We start from the raw sequence: 24,553 nt of genomic DNA on the forward strand, positions 1-24,553 counted from the left end.
GGATGGTTTGTTTGTTTTTTAAAGATATGCTCTAGGAATTATTTTGGAGAAAGTTCTGTGGCTTGTGTTGTACAGCAGGTCAGACTAGATGATCACCTTCTGTCTTTGGAATCTATAAGCAAAGAAACTGTTTACTTATTGTATTATTTCAGTGACTCTCAGAACCTAGGCCTGCTCGTGCAGGCAGTAAGAAAAACATTTTTTTTCTTGTAAACTGAGCACATTTGCTGTTCCTCAAGAGTTTCCATAATGCCATTTGTACATGAGGATTTTCCATATGTATAATTTTAAATAAGGTCCAGGTAGAAAATAACTGTTGTGGTTAAGATGCAAAACATTTTTTCTCATGTTTCAGTAACTTCTATTGATATATTCATTCTGAAATAATAATGAAAGTGGTACTGTATGTGCATGTGTGTAGGGGATACCTCTAGTGGAAGTACTGGAGGTATTATCCAGACCCACAGCCTTGTTATTCTGGGCATTACTGTGACCTCAGGAACCATTTCCATAGTGCTGATCTGCATCATGTTAATAATAGAAATTTTAAAACAGCTTTCCTCTTCATTTTTTTCTCTTGGGAGTTAAGATAAACAATAGACCAAGCAGAGCACTCACCTCATTGATCTTACAATGTGTGTCTGTTGATTAGAAAAGAGAATGAATTACAGTAATAGTCAATAAAATGTGCAGGTTCTACTTGAAGGACAATTCAGACAGCTCTCAGTGAAAATCTTAACATAGTATATCTACCCAGTGGATGTATTCCTTCATTCTCTGGTTGTTTTCCTGAAAATCAGAGTAACAGGAACTACACATAAAATATTGTTCATTTAATACTAAATTCTTAATCGTGATTAGAGCAAGGAGTTTATTTGGCTTGGGAGAATGCACTCTAACACTTTGTCTCCCGTAGTTGGGCTGCAGAAGGTGGGGTACTAGTGAAGCACCCACACAGTTGAGGGCCTCCATGTACCTTCTGCATCTTTGCGAACAGGGGCTGCTAACAGGGAGTTTCACAAGGGAGTTCTCCAGGTGAAGGAGGAGCAATACAGCACCCTTTTGGGGTAAGTGACTGTCTGTAGTGTGTGTTTGTTTGTGTTTGAGGGTTACTTGCTGTGTGCTGAGCTTGTGTTTGTCAGTCTGTTTGTTTGTTTTGGTTGTTTGAAGGACCGTGTGCTGTGGCTGGCAGTTGGAAGGTTTGAAAGCTAGAAGCCTCTGGTAAGTGGCTGAGCCTTCATCAGTGGGCGGGGCATTCATACAGGCCAGGGCTTTATAAAGCAGCGCACAAGCGACCAGGGGCTGCTAACAGGGAGTTTCACAAGGGAGTTTGGAAGGGGAGCAGGAAGGGGGCGAGGGTCCCTTGCCAGTTCCATCTGTTTTCTCTTGATTCCCCTTAATACCTATAAAACAACTACATTCATAACTTTTTGCTTAAACAACCCTTTCAGCTGACAGGGGGCTGCAGACGGGAGTTTGACAGAGGGAGGCTTACGATGGTTAGGAAGACCCGCAACACCTGTGCCAGCACTGCTACTGTCTCCTCCACCTGTGCCTGTAGCCAGACAGAGTGCCTAAGCATGGATGCCTCTACCCAGATCCTGGTGTGGTTTTGCAAAGACTGTAACTTGCAATTTCCACTTACTGATATCCAGGCTGGGGGGACCATCCAATGTGAGAGGTTCCTGCTGGTGGAATCTCTCAGGCAGCAGGTGGGAGAGCTACAGGAGGAGGTGGCTAGGTTGAGGAGCATCCGTATCCACGAGCAATTCCTCGACAGTGTCCATGTGGAGACAGCTGAGGTAGCTGTCCCAGTACACAGGACTGCTGATACACCACTGGTGGAGGAGGAGATGGCTCAGGGTGGACACTGGCAGCTGGTTACTTCTGGCAGCAGGCAGTGCTCCACCCTTGCTCCGAACCCTCCTGCCGTGGTTATAGGTAACCGTTATGCTCTTCTTGATACAGGAAAGAAGGAATCACTCCCTACAGTAAAGGAGGAGAAGCCTCGTACCCCTAAGGCTGGAAAGTCTGCTGCCACCACTGCGAATAGGAAACGTAGGGTAGTGGTGGTCGGAGACTCTCTGCTGAGGGGGACGGAGGCGCCCATCTGTCGCCCTGACATTTCATCTCGGGAGGTATGCTGCCTGCCGGGGGCCCGTATCCGAGACGTTACGGAGGCATTGTCGAGGATTATCCAGCCCTCTGACTACTACCCCATGCTACTCAGCCATGTGGGCACAAATGACACTGAGCTGATCAAGAGTGACTACAGGGCTCTGGGAGTACGGGTGAAGGAGTTTGGAGCGCAGGTGGTATTCTCTTCAATTCTTCCTGTCAAAGGTAGGGGCCCGGGCAGAGACAGATGCATCATGGAGGTGAATGCCTGGCTGCGAAGATGGTGTCGCCAGGAGGGCTTTGGCTTCCTAGACCACGGGATGCTATTTGAGGAAGGACTGCTAGGCAGAGATGGCGTTCACCTTTCGAGGAGAGGAAAGACCCTATTCGGACACAGACTGGCTAACCTAGTGAGGAGGGCTTTAAACTAGGTTCGACGGGGATAGGTGAGCAAAGCCCACAGGTAAGTGGGGAACATGGAGACCGGGGAGATGGGTCGGAAACAAGAGGGAGTGTGGCAGAGAGAAAGGAGAGTCAGGACAAAACTGGGAGGAAAGATCAAACCAGTATCTTAGATGCCTATATACAAATGCGAGAAGTATGGGGAATAAGCAGGAAGAACTGGAAGTGCTAATAAATAAATACAACTATGACATTGTTGGCATCACTGAAACTTGGTGGGATAATACACATGATTGGAATGTTGGTGTGGATGTACAGCTTGCTCAGGAAGGATAGACAGGGGAAAAAGGGAGGAGGTGTTGCCTTATATATTAAAAATGTACACACTTGGACTGAGGTAGAGATGGACATAGGAGACGGAAGTGTTGAGAGTCTCTGGGTTAGGCTTAAAGGGGCAAAAAACAAGGGAGATGTCATGCTAGGAGTCTATTACAGGCCACCTAACCAGGTGGAAGAGGTGGATGAGGCTTTTTTCAAGCAACTAACAAAATCATCCAAAGCCCAAGATTTGGTGGTGATGGGGGACTTCAACTATCCGGATATATGTTGGGAAAATAACACAGCGGGGCACAGACTATCCAACAAATTCTTGGACTGCATTGGAGACAACTTTTTATTTCAGAAGGTTGAAAAAGCTACTAGGGGGGAAGCTGTTCTAGACTTGATTTTAACAAATAGGGAGGAACTCGTTGAGAATGTGAAAGTAGAAGGCAGCCTGGGTGAAAGTGATCATGAAATCATAGAGTTTGCAATTCTAAGGAAGGGTAGAAGGGGGAACAGCAAAATAGAGACAATGGATTTCAGGAAGGCAGATTTTGGGAAGCTCAGAGAGCTGATAGGTAAGGTCCCATGGGAATCAAGACTGAGGGGAAAAACAACTGAGGAGAGTTGGCAGTTTTTCAAAGGGACACTATTAAGGGCCCAAAAGCAAGCTATTCCGCTGGTTAGGAAAGATAGAAAATGTGGCAAAAGACCACCTTGGCTTAACCACGAGATCTTGCACGATCTAAAAAATAAAAAGGAGTCATATAAAAAATGGAAACTAGGACAGATTACAAAGGATGAATATAGGCAAACAACACAGGAATGCAGGGGCAAGATTAGAAAGGCAAAGGCACAAAATGAGCTCAAACTAGCTACGGGAATAAAAGGAAACAAGAAGACTTTTTATCAATACATTAGAAGCAAGAGGAAGACCAAAGACAGGGTAGGCCCACTGCTTAGTGAAGAGGGAGAAACAGTAACAGGAAACTTGGAAATGGCAGAGATGCTTAATGACTTCTTTGTTTCGGTCTTCACCGAGAAGTCTGAAGCAATGCCTAACATAGTGAATGCTAATGGGAAGGGGGTAGGTTTAGCGGATAAAATAAAAAAAGAACAAGTTAAAAATCACTTAGAAAAGTTAGATGCCTGCAAGTCACCCGGGCCTGATGAAATGCATCCTAGAATACTCAAGGAGCTAATAGAGGAGGTATCTGAGCCTCTAGCTATTATCTTTGGAAAGTCATGGGAGACGGGAGAGATTCCAGAAGACTGGAAAAGGGCAAATATAGTGCCCATCTATAAAAAGGGAAATAAAAACAACCCAGGTAACTACAGACCAGTTAGTTTAACTTCTGTGCCAGGGAAGATAATGGAGCAAGTAATTAAGGAAATCATCTGCAAACACTTGGAAGGTGGTAAGGTGATAGGGAACAGCCAGCATGGATTTGTGAAGAACAAATCATGTCAAACCAATCTGATAGCTTTCTTTGATAGAATAACGAGCCTTGTGGATAAGGGTGAAGCGGTGGATGTGGTATACCTAGACTTTAGTAAGGCATTTGATACGGTCTCGCATGATATTCTTATCGATAAACTAGGCAAATACAAATTAGATGGGGCTACTATAAGGTGGGTGCATAACTGGCTGGATAACCGTACTCAGAGAGTTATTATTAATGGTTCCCAATCCTGCTGGAAAGGCGTAACGAGTGGGGTTCCGCAGGGGTCTGTTTTGGGACCGGCTCTGTTCAATATCTTCATCAACGACTTAGATATTGGCATAGAAAGTACGCTTATTAAGTTTGCGGATGATACCAAACTGGGAGGGATTGCAACTACTTTGGAGGACAGGGTCATAATTCAAAATGATCTGGACAAATTGGAGAAATGGTCTGAGTTAAACAGGATGAAGTTTAACAAAGACAAATGCAAAGTGCTCCACTTAGGAAGGAAAAATCAATTTCACACATACAGAATGGGAAAAGACTGTCTAGGAAGGAGTACGGCAGAAAGGGATCTAGGGGTTATAGTGGACCACAAGCTAAATATGAGTCAACAGTGTGATGCTGTTGCAAAAAAAGCAAACATGATTCTGGGATGCATTAACAGGTGTGTTGTGAGCAAGACACGAGAAGTCATTCTTCCGCTCTACTCTGCTCTGGTTAGGCCTCAGCTGGAGTATTGTGTCCAGTTCTGGGCGCCGCATTTTAAAAAAGATGTGGAGAAATTGGAAAGGGTCCAAAGAAGAGCAACAAGAATGATTAAAGGTCTTGAGAACATGACCTATGAAGGAAGGCTGAAAGAACTGGGTTTGTTTAGTTTGGAGAAGAGAAGACTGAGAGGGGACATGATAGCAGTTTTCAGGTATCTAAAAGGGTGTCATGAGGAGGAGGGAGAGAACTTGTTCACCTTAGCCTCTAAGGATAGAACCAGAAACAATGGGTTTAAACTGCAGCAAGGGAGGTCTAGGTTGGACATTAGGAAAAAGTTCCTAACTGTCAGGGTGGTTAAACACTGGAACAAATTGCCTAGGGAGGTTGTGGAATCTCCGTCTCTGGAGATATTTAAGAGTAGGTTAGATAAATGTCTATCAGGGATGGTCTAGACAGTATTTGGTCCTGCCATGCGGGCAGGGGACTGGACTCGATGACCTCTCGAGGTCCCTTCCAGTCCTATAATCTATGATTCTATGATTGCAAAGGTCCACACACTGCTGCTGAATGCATTAGTATTCAGGAATGAGCATGGTAGAGGCCACCAGACTGACACTGGAATCCAGTGGCCCAAAACCCCTATACAGGCAGGCGCTGAGCAACTGCTACTTCAAGCCCTAGAAGAGCTAGTTAACCTAACAAGCACCTATAAGGCATTCTCTGAATCCATCAATTTCTTGACAAATGCTATTTTGGTTGCTTATAGAAACTTCAGCACAGGCTTACACACCCAATATGTGCCATGTCTTAAATGCGTATATTACATTATCAATTCACAGCTGCTAAAACTCTTCTTCTTTACAAGAAAAATATATCCATTTAGGCCCCCATCCCTCAAACACTTATGTGGGTGCTTAACTTTATTACTGTGAGTAGTTCCATGGATTTCAATAGAAATACTCAACAGCAATAAAGTTAAGCGCCTGTGTAAGTTTTTGCCGGATCAGAGCCTCTCCGGTTAATAAATCCTTCTGTTTTTTCTGGGTAGTATTGTCTGTTGAATGTTCATGATTTTTAGGTATAGCTCAGGGGTTCTCAAACTGTGGGGTCGGGACCCTTCAGGGGGTCACGAGGTTATTACATGGAGGTTGTGAGCTGTCAGCCTCTGCCTCAAACCCTACTTTGCCTCCAGCATTTATAATGGTGTTAAATATGTAAAGAAGTGTTTGTAATTTAAAAGGGGGGTTGCACACAGAGGCTTGCTATGTGAATGGGGTCACCAGTACAAAAGTTTGAGCACCACTGGTATAGCTTCTGATAAGGAAGTAATGAATACTGTAATAATACTATTCCTCCAGAAGGATGCCAAAGTGCTTACCCTGTGGATTGTCTCTATGATTCATAAAATAAGTTGCATGTATATTTAAAATCTGTATACGTCAGGGGTCGGCAACCTTTCAGAAGTGGTGTGCCGAGTCTTCATTTATTTCACTCTGATTTAAGGTTTCGCGTGCCAGTAATACACTTTAACGTTTTTAGAAGGTCTCTTTCTATAAGTCTATAATACATAACTACACTATTGTTGTATGTAAAGTAAATAAGGTTTTAAAAATGTTTAAGAAGCTTCATTTAAAATTAAATTAAAATGCAGAGTCCCCCAGACCGGTGGCCAGGACCCAGGCAGTGTGAGTGCCACTGAAAATCAGCTCCTGTGTCGCCTTTGGCACGCGTGCCATAGGTTGCCTACCCCTGGTATACGTGTATGTCTATACATGTATACAGTACATAAAGTTAGCCAGATTTTTTTTTTTTTGCACAGTTCATATTGCTCTTGCTCAACCTTCTCTGGGCAACCCAAGAGCTATATTAATAGATACCAGAGGAAACTTTAGCTAGAAGGATGGGTGGATCCAATAAGTCATGTTTGGGAGAGTAAAAAGAAAGAAAGGAAGATAGGGAGGGCTTCCTGGAGGATTCTCCCCTCCTCTCCCTAAAAAGGGGCTTATCTTTTCTTATGTTCCATTTTGAAGGTATTATTTACAGCCTAAGAAGGCAGCTGTCAGCTCTAATTCATATGTAAAAACTGTACATTTAGTAAATTACTAGTGTGGCAAGGCACCTGTTTCCCCTCAATGGGTCAGCATTTCCTCTTCTGGCAGTCCATGGGTGGGAAGGAAGGGGGCTGGAGTAAATCAGTCCTACTCCAGAGAGTTTCTGTTCCTCACTTGGGTTTTATTTTTCACTATTTTACAAGGTGGGCCTCTGGGGAGGCCCAAGGAGCACTCATTAGCCAAACCAAAGACACAAATTCATAACACAAAAAGGGAACACTCTGGAGTGTTGCCTTGTTATTCTTACCTCTGGATGCCAGTTCTTCCCCAACAGGCAGTTAGCTCTATTGCTTCCCCTATTGGGAGGCAAGTGGCCTTCTGCCCAGGAGAAGACTTTTCTCTTTGTTGTCACTTGCCTTGTTGCAGCTTGTCTCTCTTGCCTCTCTCCAGCCAAAAGAGGGATTTTCAGAGGTCACAGGCATCCCTTAATTGGACTCCGTATCCCTTGCTGGCCTGAGATAACCTCTTCAGCTCATAGGGAAAAGGACGTTTACCATTCTATTGCTGATATACCTGCCTTCCAGCACTCTTGCAGCTGTCCGGTCTGACTTTATCTAAACCAAAGATAACTAATCTGTGTAGCTGGACCAATGCCAGTGACAAGTATGACATGTAAAATTAATGTTAGGGCTGCATTTACTAAAACAAGATGTACCAGAAAGTCAGTACATAGATTTCTGTTAATAATGTTACAGAAATCATTGCTTTGATGGGTGCTCTTTCTCTTTGCAAACATCTGCTTAGCAACATCGAGCTCAGTTATTACCTAATGTTTGCTTTGATAGGTACGTGTTAAGAAATCATGAACATTTTATTTTCTTAGCTACAGTTGAACTTTGATTGTGTTTTTAAGTTATTGTCAGGATACATAGAACTTAGGGTGGGCTCCATTTTTGTTTCTCTTTATAAATCAAAAGTTAATGAAATAGCAATAAACAAAAAAAAGTTTTTGAACTTGGTTTACTTTCTGCTGAGTATGAAAACATTTAATTATGTTCAAAAACAAAACAAACCCTTTCTAAAAATTTAACCTACCGAACCCCAAACATACTGTTTTCACATGTGTATTGTTGCCCCTTTTCAACTCAAGCAGCTAGTCAAAATTCAGGGCCCTGGGATTGTTCCAGATGGAAGTAGAAATTGATGGAGCCTGGTATTTTCTTTGATGCAGTCTTTTTTATTTACAAGGAACATACAAAGTCCTTTGTCTCTGAACATAGAAGAAACCAAGAACAAAAGGAGCAGTGTCTTAGTTTACAGCCCCCAAGTCTCTTTAGCCAACACAGATCCCTCTCTCGAACTTTTTCCAGGGTCATACTACACTTACAAGTTCCTACTTGCCTTTCTCTCTCTCTCTGTTCTTGTCTGTCTCCGTTTCTGTGTGATCCTTTCTTTATTCACCTCCCCTCCCTCCCTCCCCAAAACAATACTCAACCAAAAGCTCATTGGTGGATTTACACACAACTTTTGTCTTAGCTAGGAACTTATACTTTCAGATATGTTAATTGAAGGGTGAGTTTCACACCTGTCAGTCTCAATGGGGTTTCACTCAACCCATAACAAGGTTTCACCCAGTTTAAAACACTTAAATTTAGAAATTAAGACACAGTTCAAACATTTTCAAATATATTCTTGGTTGTTTATTTCCCCTAGCAATTGCATTTACAAAAAAGATTGTACAGTATGTTGTACTTTATTTATGTATACTATTAAATGAGTTAAAAAACCAGATGTATTTCAGATTAGGAAACTTTTAAAATGTTCCCCCAACAGGCAGAAAGAAAAGGAGGAGGAAAATCTTGGAACCCTCCAACAAAATGGGGAAAATTTCCTCCAGAAAGTGACAGTGAGTTTTTCACATTATTAAGGAATAATAACTTCTCCACAACTCTCCTCAGCTGGTCGCTAGAGCTAAGAAAACTGCTGTAGTTTAATTTATTATTGTGAGACCCTTTTGTATATAGAATATTTAAATGAACTAACATTATTTCCTAACTAGAAAGAAACACCTGTCTTTATCCTGAGCAACCGTAGAAAGCCCACATTCCACAAAGTCATCAAGATATGTCAGCAGTCCTGGAATACTAGCCCAAATGGAGAGAGTATTTTATTGAAAGCAACCAGGACAAATTAATTTAAGCAAAAGTAGTTCATATATGCATGGGTCATGGCTGCATAGGTGAAAAGGTCCTGAAGAGAGTTGGTCTTTTCTGGTACATAAGTGTACCACCCTGCAAGCCTGTGTGAGGCTCCTATAGGAGAGTGCACTCCATATGGGTGTTGCTGGAAAATAAATTTCACCTTTGTATGATCTCACTCTTGAAAATAATAAAGAGAGCCCTGAAAAGTTGCATCTGCGAATGGAGTTCAGCCTGGGCAAATGGAGTTGCATTGTTCCAAGGCAGTGGAAAAGAATGGCCTGTTTTGAATGCTACAGGTGTATGGAAGGTTAATAAAGTGGTCCCACCACGCTCTATCTGGCAGCAGTCATTCTTCTAATAGTTTCAAGAATGACAGATCAGGCGTCAGAGAAACAAATTGTGGTATGGCTGGAATAAGACGGGCTTTATTGCTTGTTTGTAGCTGCAGAAAAGTGTCTCCTGACGTCATCTTGTACCTTGACAGGTGCCAGAATGCTGTAAACCTACTTGCTGTCAAACAGTTTTGTTAACAGGGCAACAGTTACTGAATAATAACTTCTTAGAGCTCTTTTAACTAAGTACTAGAATCAAGATGGCTGCCAAAGCACCACCTACTGTCACGTGACATTTGCACTGAGATTTAAAGCTAACTAATATTTCTAAACCAGCAGTACATATAAAAGCAGAAGAATTGGTTATCATATTTTTTTCTTCATACTAAACCCAAATGTCCTTTGGAGAATTGGAGTTTACTGTTGGCGAGCCTGTCTACCTTATGAGGGAGAGTTACTCTAACCTTTGGAGAGAATAATGATTACCCTAATTATGCTATATAATTACTTGGGAGAGAGAGAGATTTTCAACCAACACGGAGGACGTGAATCAGGATTAGTATCTCATTTATATGACCAGTCCACCTCTCAGGCTGCTTCAGAACTACAAGCAATTGGGCTGAGCATGAAACAAAAACCCCCAAATAACAAAGGCTACTTTGGGACAGCTAATTTGCTGACTCTGAAATTTCCATGTCTTGTGCATCCAAGAAGCTGTTAAATATTTATTGCTGAATTATCCTGAAGTTTTATTTTTTAAGAGGATTTTGTTAGAGAAAATGTGTGTTGATATCATGTGGTACAAATTGAAATGGACCATTCAGCAGCACTAATATAGGAGGAGAAATTGTAGGAGCAAATGGACATTGTAAATCATGTAACACTAATTCTACTCAGAAACAGCACAGAGAAGTCAGAATCATGATTCGGTACTTTATTGCTTTCTATATGGCTCAGTGAAGCTAGGAGCAATAAACAGGCTCAGATCTGAATCTGCTAAAAAGCGTCTAAAAATAGACTCTTAATAGCTAAAGTAAATGAGAGATGGCAGTGGGTAAAAGAGGTCCTTTATGTCCATTTAAATCATACCTTCTTATTTGTTAGATCTACTTATTATTTTCCACGTGATTTCGTTGAATGCACATCATAAGAATATGTTTGACTTTTAAAGCTCTCTTCAGCAAAAACTTGAAGGTAAGTAGGTTTGACCAAAGCCTCCACTGCTTTTTTCAGCTTGGCTTGAAAAGTTCAGTGTAGTAGGGCACCATTAGGGAAAGGTACAGTGCCTTGTGTGCAGCTGCTTTTGTTCCCAGAGTTTAATTCTGTAGTTTCTGTAACATTGATCATCTGATTATCATGGGGAGACACTGACTGTAGATGGGCAATAGGGATTTCAAGCAATTTAGGGATTTTTCAATGTGATTCATAGATGCCAGGGAAAATAACCCCGTTTCAGATAAAAGGGAGTTCGTAATAATTGAGTCTGTACTGTATTCTGGTGATAAAGTAATGAGTTGTTACCATCTGTTGACCTGATCAGATTTTAATTCACAAGTGTAAAGTGTGATGGTCTCTGTTAACAGCCTGAGAGAGAATATTGGTTCTGATTACAAAGTCACAGCACAAGTTGGTATAATACATTTTTCCTACAGGAAATCTCAGTGCATCTGTAATGCTTGTGTTTGTGACTCTAGTATGAGATGCATTGGCAGAGCTTCGTGGAGAAAGCTTGCTAAGTTGTGCCTCTGTCCCATTTTTATAGTCACTAAAATATACTAAAGTTGTGTACCATTTTCTCTCTGCAAATATATGTAAGTATTACACACACAAAATCTTTGTTAAAAGAACATTATGAAAACTGCACAATCAAGCACTAAAAATTTAGCGAATACCAGAATTAAGGTTGCTTGTGCAACCTTAATTCAGCCCCTTTGTGCTTATTCATTATGATGCAGACTTTAATTACATGATCACATACTATTGTTTCCTAAGAATGCCTGACTCATACAGTTCATAGGATGGACAGTGCTCACTTAATGAGCATCTATTAAATATTTTGTTTTCTCCTCATTGCTCAGTGTGTGGCCCAGGCCTTTTTACTGCACAGTCTTCTAACCAGCTCAGAACACAGAATTATTAATTCATTAATTTCCTCCTTTTCTATGGCACTCATCACTATAGTAGCCGAGTGCTTCACAAACAAACAATTTCTCTTCACAATGGTTCTGTGAGCTCAAGTGGGTATTATTATCCCCATTTTACAGATGGGGAACTGAGGCACAGACAGATTAAGGTCAAAAGTATCCATTAATTTTTGGACTCCATTTGAGATGCCTAGGACCTGATTTTTCAGAGTCCTTAGTATTGTATAGCACTTTATATATTCAAAGTCCAGCTCCCATTGACTTCAGTTGCAGCTGTGAGCGTTCTGCACTACTGCAAATCAGGCCAAGGGTTTAAAGTCAGGTACCCATTAAATGAAGAACAAAAATTAGTGACCTCCTATGAAAAGTTTGTTTTAAGTAACTTGGCTAGCATCACATAGGAACTACGTGGCTATGGTGACCAGATGTCTTGATTGTATAGGGATAGTCCTGATATTCGGGGCTTTGTCTTATATAGGCACCTATTACCCCCCCAGCCCCCATCCCAATTTTTCACAGTTGCTATCTGGTCACCCAATCCATGGCAGAGACAGAATCCCAACCTCCAGGGCAGCATTCTATTGCCAATCGTCAGACTGTCCTTTCCCTTCATGCAATACCCTGCTCATTCCCTACACAACTTCCAACTTCTGCAACAAATGAAGCAGGGGTCCTACACACAACAACCATAATTAGACAAACCTGATTCATTTTAAATAAAAAGTCATTTCAAAACAAAAAATCAAAATATTTTGTTCCATTAAGGTCAATTTGCTATTTTTCAGTTTTTTTCAATTTTATTTTTAAAATGTCGAAATCAGCATGTTCCTGTGGAAAGTTTTGATTTTGTTGAAATGGCATTTTGCAATGGAAAAACATTTAATTGGAAAAAATTTGAACCAGTCCCACTCTCCACTTCTCAGGCTTTGCATCCCAGTCACAGTCTTCTTGCCAAGCAAGTCCTAGTCTCACCCTCCAGACTCCCATCCCAGTACCAGTCTCCTTGCCCAGCTATTCCAGTTTCCCCATTCTGGCTCCTCTTCTGATGTGTTCTCTCCCACATCCTGCCTCTGGTCATGCCTTCCTATCCCACATTCTTTGTCCCCACTGGATCCCAGTCCCAGTCTCCCTTACTGGGCTCATCATCCAATCTTTGCCCACCTAATTTTCCCAGTCTCCTTGCCCAGCCAGTCCCAGTCCCCCTACCATCTAAACTCCCAGTCTCAGTTTCCCTCATCACCCAATCAGGCTCCAGCCCTCCCCCTACCCCAAGGCTCCTTGTCCCAATCTACTTCCCCCACCTCCCCAGTAGGTCTGCTGCTTCTTCCTTCTGCATTCGAATGCAGCAACTTCCTCCTCTTTTGTTGCCTGAACCAAGTGGGGGGAGGAGAGGGTTATTGAAAGTACAGTAGAAAAGAGCAGGAGAGACACAGGTCCCCTGCTCTCTATTTGGGGCCCAGACCTGGCATGGTTTGCAGCAGGGCAGAGTTGCAATTACAGGTAAAGTCCTGCTCCACCCTGAGCTGTAGCATGCTCAGTGTGTACAGAATCTAAGAACTCTCTACTGAGCATGTGTGAAGTACAATTTTTCAAAAGCCTTATTATTTGGCCAAATTTGGTTGGATTTTTACAGAGATGGCAAAAGGAATATCCCTGACACCAGGGCCCCCTCCTGCTGAATTTCAAGTCCTTGCTTCAAAGCACGGGGTAGCTAGAGCTTTCCAAACAGAAAGTCACCAGCATTTTTTAATATGGGTAAAACAATGTATTTCCCCCTAGTCTTGTTCTCAGAAATGGTGAAACCATTTTAGCTGAAATTTTTCAAAAAGAAATTCAGCCTGAGGCGGACACCCAGCATGGAAAATTTCAGGTTTGACAAATTTAGAAGCAATTGAAAACAGGGTCTTATAATGGGAAGTGCTGGGCAATCTTAGGCGGGACTGGTAGCACATAAAAAGAGCTGGTAAGGGGAGGCTGAATGGGTCAAGTTTCACTTCTGAATCCAACCAGGACTGGTAAATGACTCAAAGTAAATCAGTTGGTGGTTTCTGTATAGTAGACAAGGGACCAGATTCCAAAAAGTCCTTCCTTAGTCACCTCAGTTGGCATTAATTGGCACCTGCGGGCAGTCTACACAGAAAGATCAAGAACTCCGTGGCTATGAAATGTGATGTGCTCTTAGTCTAGAAGTGGTCCCTCAGAGCATGGCTGAGGCACTGTGGCAGGGCAGTGTGGTAAAGGCTGCTCTACTGTGCCCCTGCTGGATCTTTCTTTAGTTCTTTAGGGATATCAATTTCAACAATACTAATTCACTTGAAAAATAACCCAAAACCTCAAAGAACTAATAATCAGTTTAGGAAATGTTTAAAAGAAATGTCTTAAATACCCTAAATGTGTCTCTGGTGAAGAAAGAGATTACATTTCTTTTTTAAAATTAGAGATGGGACTGAACCAAAGTCCTATATCCAAACCATAAACTTGGATTTGAATTCACAGCTTGAACTTCTTTCTAGAAAGGACTGAATCCAAGCACCTTGAACTTTGATTTAGACCCAGATTTCAACCCCACCCTATTCTCCATGTTTGGGAATATTGGGATCTGCCGTTTTAGGATATGTCTACACTATGATTTTAAAAAAGACCCATGGCACTGAGTCTCAGAACTTGGACTCTAGCCCAGCGGTTCTCAAACTTCATTGCACCGTGACCCCCTTCTGCCAACAAAAATTACTACACAACCCCAGGAGTGGGGACCTAAGTCTGAGCCTGCCCAAGCCCTGCTGCCTCGGGTGGGTGGGCCAAAGCCCAAGCCCAAGGGCTTCAGCTCCAGGCAGGGGGCCTGTAACCTGAGCCCTGATGTCCAGGGCTGAAGCCCTTAGGCTTCAGTCCTGGGCAGTGAGGCTTGGGCTTCAGCCCCGGGCCCCAGCAAGTCTAAGCCAGCCCTGGCAACCACATTAAAATTGGATTGCGACCCACAGTTGGAGAACCGCTGCTCTAGCCTGAGCCCAAACGTCTAAACTGCAATTTAATAGCCCCCGAGTCAGTTGCAGCTGTGCTGTGGGTCTTTTATTGCAGTATAGGCATACCCATAGGGGCCAAACGTTAATGAGAGTCTTTCTATTACTGATTTCAGTAGGCGTTGGATTGGGCCTTTAGTTCTGCCTATTCATTAGGTACATAGGTCAGAGCTAGAGTTTTGGTTCAGGTCCACTTTTTGTTTCCTCAGAGAAAGTATATATTTAAACATTAAAAAACAGCTTCTGCAAAATATTACTTGTTTAAGATCTACTATCCCTTTATTGCATTCATATTAGACTATGCAAAAGAATTTAAGGATGCAGAAGGTTATGCTTGAGTTGCTTTGGCAGAGTAGACTGCATAGCCCCTGCTTTATCCTCTGAATCACTCCAGTCAATACCATCATTATTCTGTGTTAATTCATACCAAAAAAATCCATCCTCAATGTGTCCTCAGTTAACATGGTATCTTGTGTAAAGGAAATAAATAATTATTTTTTCAACTCTTTGGGAAAAGTATCACTTTAGAAAGCAACCTGTCATTTAAAATTCTTTTTTTAATTTATGTCTGCTGATTGGATTTAATCACAATTTAAAACATGTGTCGTGCTAAGTAATAAATACAGCAATATAGCCACATTCTATTTCAAATTAAAATGCACAAATTTAATGACTCTTCTGCTTAGACCAATTAATCATGAATTCTTTCTAGTCTTTATAAGGGCAACACTTAATCAAGCATACAAATTACTAGTGTCCATCCTTCAGAGAAATGAACTGTGTTAAAATTCAAGCAAACATTTTCCAACTGTTCATACAAAGGGTTGCATAAGACAGTCATTGTGTTGCGACAAAACTTTCCCCATGATTTGCTGCTGATCAGCATATACTTCACCTCTTTTCCTCCAATTAAAAATTGCAAACAGAAAAGCTTTCCAGCACTAACAGACCCACGTGTCTCCTCATAGATGCGGAAAGTCACATGTTTCAGGAATGGCCAGACACCCCACTCTGCTACAATATAAAAGCAATGTTAGTCATTGTCTCTCATTTTTAATAGCTCTCCTTTCATGGTTCTAATTTTGCCATTAGGAACTAAACATTACGGGAACTTTCCTTTTTAGCATAGTGTAACCGATAAAGATGGATCTCCTTCATAGTAATGGTGTGCTTATAATTCAGCATTTACAGAAGGATTACAGATCTTACCATGACTTTCTAAATTTAATGTCACAAGTAGGAGATCCCCGGAATATATTTTTAATTTATTTTCCTCTTTGGTTCCAACTTAACCAAGTGGTTGGTACTAAAATGATATGGGTGGCAGTCATTGGAGATTGGTTCAACCTCATATTTAAATGGTAAGTTGTGTTTCTTTTAAAACTTTGTATTTTTTGTAATGCATGATTTTAGCTGCCTCAAGATTACAGTACTTCCTGTAACCTGTAGATTTACCTATGTAGTTTTGCCTTTTAAATATAAAATACAACGTGTTTCAAAATTCAGGTTTAACAAAATGAGGATGTGTTTACAGTGACATTTTGGTAAGCGAAGAAGAACACAAATGAGCATTTGTATGATTATTCTAACAATAAAAATGTTCATGTATAGCATAAAGTGAATTATCCTTTCTACTTTGCTTGGACCTTTCTACTCAGAGATCTTTTTATTGTATTTGTATACTATGTACTGTTCTCTTTTTTGTTAGGATTTTATTTGGCCATCGTCCATATTGGTGGGTCCAAGAAACAATGATCTATCCCAATCAATCGAGCCCATGTCTTGAACAATTTCCTATAACATGTGAAACTGGGCCAGGTAAGGAATGTTTGTGGCTTCAGTGTTGCACATATTGTAAGTATTACTTTAGCAAGTAGCAGACAGTGATAATGATAATACTGTAAATTGATATACCTGCTAAAAATAAAGTACAGTATGCAGGCATCTGAGCATAAAAATACATCAGTAGAAATGTAACAGAGAACCTAAACATTAGATGTGTGAAGAGCTGAGACTACCTGGTCTGCGTATTGGCAAGAACTTTTGTTTCAATGTCTTTAACCTATGAAAGGCATCACTTTAAAAATGATAGTTATTACAGGTAGCAATGCTGGAGGACTGTCCTTCCAATAATTACTTTACAGCCCCAGAAATGCTGAATCACCTTTGTTGTGAAGTCATTCTTGGAGGTAGTTCTGCTGCAAGTGACACCAACTTGCAGAGAAGAGGTCCACAGAGGTTTATTGAAGGTAAGTAGACACCCTAGATTTGTCCTCTTCAGCATATCAAATGAGCAAGTGAAATATTTTGATATCTAAGCATATATTGAAGTAAATGTTGCTCAAAAGCACTCCAGATTAGAACAGGTGACTCTTATGGAGTTCGAGGATTTCTGAGCTACTGCAGCAATTTTTAGGGTCACAAAAGTAAAACAAATTTGTGATCACTGCTCTGATATTTAAACCCCTAATCCCTCTATCCTCCTCCTCCCCGAAGCTATTTAGTTTAAAAAAAAAAACCCAAAAAAACGAATGAACAACAGCCACCTATGTTCTAACTAAAGGGAAGCCTGAGTTATCTGTTCACCATAGAACACCCCACTCCCCTCAAAGCTATAGGCTGGCATACACTAAGAGAATACACTCTATAGGTGATATTATGTATGATATATTTTCCATTGGATTGTTTCACTGAGCACCCTCTCTGCTTCTGTTTTTACTTCTTTCTTAAGTGGAATGTAAATCCAATATTGCTCAAGTCTCAAATGAACTTTCAAATCCATGATGTTTGAAATTAAGCAAATTAAGCTCAGACATTCCTACTCTAGACTGGATTTGACATGTTTATACAGCTTTAATTATGGATCTTGCTAAATAGATTTTTTCCCCCAATATATGAGAAATGTGCAGTAATTGTTATTAGTGTGCTTTGTGATTCTACAGGCTTTCATATGGATAAAAATGCTGCATTTTTCCCCTCTCTGTTAGCAAGATGCTGCATCATACTTTACTCTAATTTTGAAGAAGAGACTTGACTCTTGTGACTGACAGTTTGTTTACTACTTTATGTGTGGACCTGCTATCAGCTGTTAGGGTTGTTCTCTGTCTCACTTGATCATGAAATCACTTGGGACCCAACCCAAGGTGCTAAGAGCCTCCCTCAGCTCCTTTCAAGTGACTTCACAACTGAGGGCACTCAGCCTCTTGCAATATTGAGACCTTGCTTACATGCCAATTAGTGTGTTTCCACATGATTCATTGGAACAGAAGGCCTGTTTCTTCCTGTTTAAGAAGAAACCATTTCTATTTTATTCAGTATGGCCTGTTATTTAAAATGTTTAAATATGTAGTTTAAATGAGAAGACTAGAGCAGCAGATGTACACTGACATGAACATTTAAATGAGCAAAGTAGATAAAATAGTGAACAACATAAGGACTGCAGATAGCTTGAACTAAAAACCTGTATCTGGACGATCTCAAACTTTGGGATAGAGGTTCTGGAATTTGAATTTGGATCTAGATCTGAATAGATCCAGTGAGCTGAACCAAAACCCGCAATCCAACCCTCTCACAAATATTGGTAGAGTTTCGAAATGTGGATCTAAATTTTGGACTTTAGGCCTATCTCTAATAAACACATTGCATATGGGGTATGATAAACACTTTCAGATGAAAAGACTAACAATAGCAAGTAAAAAGTGTTTTCAAACACTGAAATATGAGATCATAAGTTGGTTTAACCAATAAAATGAATTCTAATATGTGGAAAGTACTGTGCAAGTACCTTTTGAAAAAAAGAAGGAATGAAGGAATCATGATCAAGAATCTCCTAGCCAAGTCCAGAGAAGGTGTGTAGATGGCACAGAAATCAATGTAATTTTCCTTCTTAGGCTTGGTCTACACTACCCCCCTAATTCGAACTAAGGTACGCAACTTCAGCTACGTGAATAACGTAGCTGAAGTCGAAGTACCTTAGTTCGAACTTACCTTGGTCCACACTCGGCAGGCAGGCTCCCCCGTCGACTCCGCGGTACTCCTCTCGCCGAGCTGGAGTACCGCAGTCGATGGCGAGCACTTCCGGGTTCGACTTATCGCGTCCAGACTAGACACGATAAGTCGAACCCAGAAGTTCGATTGCCAGCCGCCGAACTAGCGGGTAAGTGTAGCCAAGGCCTAAGATGCAATTTTCTACCTTACCAAGATATCCCATACCTTTGTGAACTACTTCTGTAGGGATTGGGCACAACATTTTCTCAAGTGAAAAAAATTATTTCCACTTCCTACAAAATAAGCCCTACAAACTTTTCTACCCTTCTAACTCCACAAGAAGCCACGTTGCACCATCTTAACACATACAGAGTCAGATTATCTGCCATGTCTGCATCTCCCCTATCTGGGTTTTCCTGTGGCATGATGGAATCCCCAGAGGGGTTAGAGCCAGCATAGCCAGCTCTAAGCTATTCCTGGAGCCCCCAGCCGGGAGGGCATGCCGGGACTGGGGAAGGGTGTGTTAGAAGTAGTGATGTGAGGAGCAGGAGTGGCTGGAGCACACTGCACTCCAGTTATACTCAATGGGAGCATTCTGAGCTGACACATGCTAGAGACACCTTTAGGCAGTAGCCTCTGCACTACTCAAGCCTGCACCAGGGCTGAGGACCAATGAGAACTGGGGAGCCATAACCTCCCTCCACCAAATGTAAAGCTGATGAATCCAAGAATCTGACCCCTGCTATGTGCAGAGAGAACTGCCATAGTAATTTTATGAATTACTTCACTAGCAACATTCCACTGGATTAGATCTTTGGTCAGCTCCACGAGATGTGGGTGAAATCCTCTGCATCTCCACACTGCCTTCAGTATGCTTAAAAATGGCTTCTGTTAAATTTGGGTAAATGGCATGGCACATAATAAAGCATTCAATATGCAGAAGTTTGTTTATATTGAGTCCCCCATTTGTTGCACTACTATAGAGTACTGTTAATTAGTTCCAAAATGTTATAACATTATTTCATGAGACAGGATCTATTGAAATCTTTTCCCATACCAATTTTCATTCAATTTTCAACACTTTTGGTATTGTGTCAACTGAACATAAATAAGCCCCTTTCTTCCAACATAATAGAAAAGACTCTTCCTCCCCCCCTCTTTTGAGGATCTACAGAAAATATGGCTTCCTAACTGAGGAAATAGACAAAATGACAATTTGGAAGGGCTATCTGAAGTCCGAAATTGCTCTAGCGTATTTTACAATTTACTAATACAAGGAGATCATTCCCTGCTTCTCCCATATTTCAATATACACCCGTCTTCCATCTAAGCTGTATTCTGTATACTTTTCAGAGGGGTAGCCATGTTAGTCTGTTTCAGCAAAAACAACGAGGAGTCTTGTGGTACCTTAAAGACCAACACATTTATTAGAGCATAACCTCACGAAAGCTTATGCTCTAATAAATGTGTTAATCTTTAAGGTGCCACAAGACTCCTTGTTCTTTCTGTATACTTTGTGGCTCTGTTCATATCAGCACTATAATACAAAGTCCTTTTTCTTTCTATCCTAAAGAAACTGTCAGACTAACATAAAATTACTTCCCTTAGGTTATTGTAAGGATAGGCTGCTTTCCCAATATCCATGTAATCAATGTCTGTGATTTGTGCCTGACATGCCACAATCTACCATAAGGTTCCTGTAGGTTTTTTTAGTTTTTATTGTTTTGGGTTCATTGTTTGAATAACTGATAATGATTCTTTTTCTATATTCCAAACTTGTATTAATGATTTTTAAGTTAAAATATTCCTTTTTTTCTTTTAACAGGAAGCCCATCTGGCCACGCCATGGGATCTTCTTGTGTCTGGTATGTAATGGTAACAGCAGCACTTAGCTACACAGTGAGGTGGAAAGATGAATCCGCAATTACACTGCACAGGTCAGTCAGTTTCTGATATTCTGAAACCTTTATTTTAATGGATTTATATATTTAGTTTAGATAAACATTATTATAGCAAATATTTGTAATATATAGCAAATATTTGTAATTCATTTTTGGCCCACTTGACTTTTAAATTGTTAACATGTCTTCATTCTCACTGGTTTTGGACAAAGAATTAGAATAGCAGTTCTCAAACTGTGGGTTGGGACCCCAAAGTGGGTCGTGACCCCGTTTTAATGGGGTCGCCAGGGCCCACGCCCCACCACCCGGGGCCGAAGCTGAAGCCTGAGATCTTCAGTCCTAGACGTCTGGGCTCAGGTTATAGACCCCTCGCCCAGGGCTTCAGCTTTGGGGCTCGGGCTTTGTCCCCCCCGCTTGGGTGGTCTCAGGCTTCAGTACCCTCTCTTGGGGTCACATAGTAATTTTTGTTGTGAGAAGGGGGTCATGGTGCAATGAAGTTTGAGAACCCCTGAATTAGAATATAGAGGAGATTTATATTTTTCTTTAGAGTGACATCTAATTAACTCACTGCCATTGCATTAACACAGATCTGAACCTGCCTCCTTTAAACACTATGGGAGTCAGACAGGTCAATAATGTTGGGAATCTTGATTTATATTCAGTGCCTTTCTTTGTCTGATCTACTGGTTAGTGCATTAAATTTACCACTTTGGGAATGGTCATTCATATTTTATTCTAAAGAAAATACTCATAATATTGGCACAGACAGCATGTTACTCAGTTCTGTGTAAAAGCTTATGACTGGTTGGATTTTTTACCACGGTTGAAAGGATTTTTATTCGACTGCATAGATCATGAGTTTAATTATGCCTTCATGATGATAAACACATGGAAAAATACATCTGACACTTTAGCTTTCAATTGATATCTTACAGCAAAAACAAAGCATCTGATCTTAGATCCTAAAGTATTAGTGCCTGATCCTGCAGTCTTTAATCGGGCAAAATTCCATTAAAGTAAATGGGATCGCAAGATCATACCTTTATTCTGACAGTTTTATTTCAGCATCTGGCTCCAGGTTTTGATCATCTGTCTCTACACTGTTGAATTTATACATCTGGCTGCTAAAAATATGGAACTCCGTTGAATGATGCATAATGAAATATAATATTTTGGATTTTTTAAATTTCATATATACAATTTCTTTTTCTTTCATAGACTTACCTGGTCATTCCTCTGGAGTGTGTTTTGGATTATTCAGATCAGTGTGTGTCTCTCTAGAGTATTCATAGCAACACATTTCCCACATCAAGTTATTCTTGGAGTAATTGGTGGTAATATTGCTTATTCTTACTCTTTGCAACATAAATACATTATCTGAACATTTGTTTTAAGTTTAAAAACAAGTCGTAGTTATTTAAAGGGCTTTTTATCCTGTCTCTCTAGAGCTGCATGTGATTTCTGGGGAGACTACGGATTTGAATATATTGTTGTTATTATTATTATTAATTACGTATTTGTATTACTATGGTATGTAGAAGCCCTAGTCATTGACCAGGAGCCCATTGTGCTAGATGCTGTACAAACACAGAACAAAAAGATGGCCCCTGCCCCCAGGATCCTACAATCTTAGTATAATACAGCCTTTGGGTAACATTTTCAAAAGCACAAAAGTGTTTTAGGAGTCTAGTCCCCGTTTTTCTAAAGGAACATAGGCATCTGGAAGCCTGAGTCCCGTTGATTTCCTATGAGGCCTAGGCTCCTAAGCCCCAGCTCAGTTGTAAAAATTGGATTTAGGCACTTATGAAAATGCTTCCCTTAGTCACTGTCTGATCTCAGAATGATTGGCACTCCCTATGCTACTTTCCATGTGCAAATCAGCATGTTTAGCACTGAGCCAACGGTTTGAAGCGACTGGGGTCCATCTCCGTTCCTCTTCATAGCCAAGAAGGGGGTGAATGAGGAAAGGGAGAGAGATGAAAAACATCTCCCTCTCCAGCACTCAGAAAGAGGGAAGGACTAAGAACATAGATAGGCTTGATTCACCCCCCGTGAGAGTAGGGAGTTGCAATCTGCATCCCTCTCTACCCATGGGGTAGCATCTGAAGAGTATGAAAAAGGAGAGAGAGAGAGAGAGAGAGAGACTGGCCTGTCTGGGTTTGCTAATGCAGGGTTTATTAGTGGAAAAACTACATGTCTCTTCTGAACCTCTGGCTCTTGGCATTTAAAGTAACGAGGCAGACCCATTATTTTGACTTGGCAGTTTTGGAGAAGAATGAGGTTTTTGGGTGTACTATAAAAGTGGAAAAACCATACATATTCTTTTTCTTTAAGAGGTTTAATTCTGCTTTTTTAGAGGTAGGCCCTGGAAAGCAATTTCTTTTTCAATATCCAAGAGCATAATGCCCACCCTAATATTGCACTTCTAATTCACAGGAATGCTTGTTGCTGAAGCATTTGAACATACCCCTGCTATCCAGACAGCGAGTTTGAGAACGTACATCAAGACAAATTTGTTTCTCTTCATCTTTGCTCTTGGCTTTTACCTGCTTCTCAAACTTATTGATGTTGATCTTCTATGGTCCGTTCCAAAGGCAAAGAAATGGTGTGCCAATCCAGACTGGATAAACATTGACACAACTCCATTTGCTGGACTGGTGAGAAATTTAGGTGCACTCTTTGGGTTAGGTCTTGGCATTAATTCTGAAATGTTCATCATGAGCTGTAAAGGTACAAATGGATATAAGACGAGTTTCAGACTACTGTGCATAGCTGCTTCTTTAGTTACCTTGCAGCTGTTTGATTTTATCAAGTTACCCACACACACCGAGTATTTGTTTTATGTTCTTTCTTTTTGTAAAAGTGCAGCCATACCTCTTACTGTAGTTGCCTTGATTCCATACTGCATACACTTGTTAATGAGGCCAACTGAAAAGAAGTTAAATTAGATGAACTTTCAAAATAGTCTGAAAAAATGTGGATGCATTTAGATACAAGTGGTTTCTGTGACTCCATTCTGAACAGTGGTGTGTGTCACTGTGTGTTTGATGTGCTCCCGGTAAGTCCCATGCCCAAAGGCAGTACATCCAGGAATGACACTGTCATGTCACAACCACTGATTGGCTTGCATTTTGACTTCATTCCCAGAAGTACTGCAAGGATTGACAATGCAGCATGGCTGCCTAACACCACTGCGGGTATGCACATGTTTTGATGCGTGTTGGGATTAGCCACAGCTTGTAGATTTTCTAGTTCTTATACACTTTCAGTTGGATGGTGCTTCATCTCCCATATCATCATTCCACTTTCCATTTTATATATATAAATGCTGCATGTTAATCTGCTGGAAAATTAGGTGTGATAAAATCACACTAATTCAACTACATGAATACAGCCATGTAGTGTGGTGAAGTTCTGCATAGTTTGCCAAACTTTAGATTTAACTTAGTGTTTTCTGAGTGAAGCATCTTCTGACTGAGTCAGGAAAGAAGAAGAAAATATTTTTAAAAAGATTAGTCTGAAATAATGTAATTTCAGTCCACTTGATTCTATTTCTAGGGCTATTGACAGAGCAGATAACTTTGTATTGATACGTTGCTTTTTGTATTTTTCTTTCAAAAATAGCTAAATGCAAAATCTTGAAATGAAAAGGCAATAAATTCTATTTACTAAAACTACTATACATTTAACTTTGTGGAAATTCATGAACATAGCGCATTTAAAGCAGTGTTATTTGGGTATGCATCTGCACAGAGTAACTGCAGAAAGTCATACAGTGTGAATTCATGTAATCTCAACACACCTCCTAGTGTGCTATGCATGCTCCTGTCTTTCCAACGTAAATCAGTCTAATAATCTCATTTAAAGAGTACCAGAATCACTATTTAGGGGTGCAATTGATCAAGGTAATTCTTTGTTGCCAT

General features: G+C 40.7%; 1 protein-coding gene across 1 annotated transcript; it reads left to right on the forward strand.

Annotated features, from left to right (window-relative positions):
- The first annotated feature begins 15,739 nt into the window (after nucleotides 1-15,739).
- G6PC2 (glucose-6-phosphatase catalytic subunit 2) lies at nucleotides 15,740-24,308 on the forward strand. The gene is made up of 5 exons (XM_005290405.4): nucleotides 15,740-16,103; nucleotides 16,451-16,560; nucleotides 20,555-20,666; nucleotides 21,849-21,964; nucleotides 23,067-24,308. Exons 1-5 carry the CDS (start codon nucleotides 15,886-15,888, stop codon nucleotides 23,576-23,578), a joined length of 1,068 nt encoding a protein of 355 aa, XP_005290462.1. The 5' UTR covers nucleotides 15,740-15,885; the 3' UTR covers nucleotides 23,579-24,308.
- Nucleotides 24,309-24,553: the final 245 nt, after the last annotated feature.

Source organism: Chrysemys picta, chromosome 11 (assembly GCF_011386835.1).
Source record: "Chrysemys picta bellii isolate R12L10 chromosome 11, ASM1138683v2, whole genome shotgun sequence".
Taxonomy (NCBI): Eukaryota; Metazoa; Chordata; order Testudines; family Emydidae; genus Chrysemys; species Chrysemys picta.

Bases quoted from the DNA above. Each gene is read 5' to 3' on its own strand.
- G6PC2 (XM_005290405.4), top strand. From the start codon at position 15,886: ATGGATCTCCTTCATAGTAATGGTGTGCTTATAATTCAGCATTTACAG. The intron at 20,667-21,848 runs GTCAGTCAGTTT...TTTCTTTCATAG, and splicing joins TCCGCAATTACACTGCACAG to ACTTACCTGGTCATTCCTCT. The intron at 21,965-23,066 runs GTAATATTGCTT...TCTAATTCACAG, and splicing joins TATTCTTGGAGTAATTGGTG to GAATGCTTGTTGCTGAAGCA.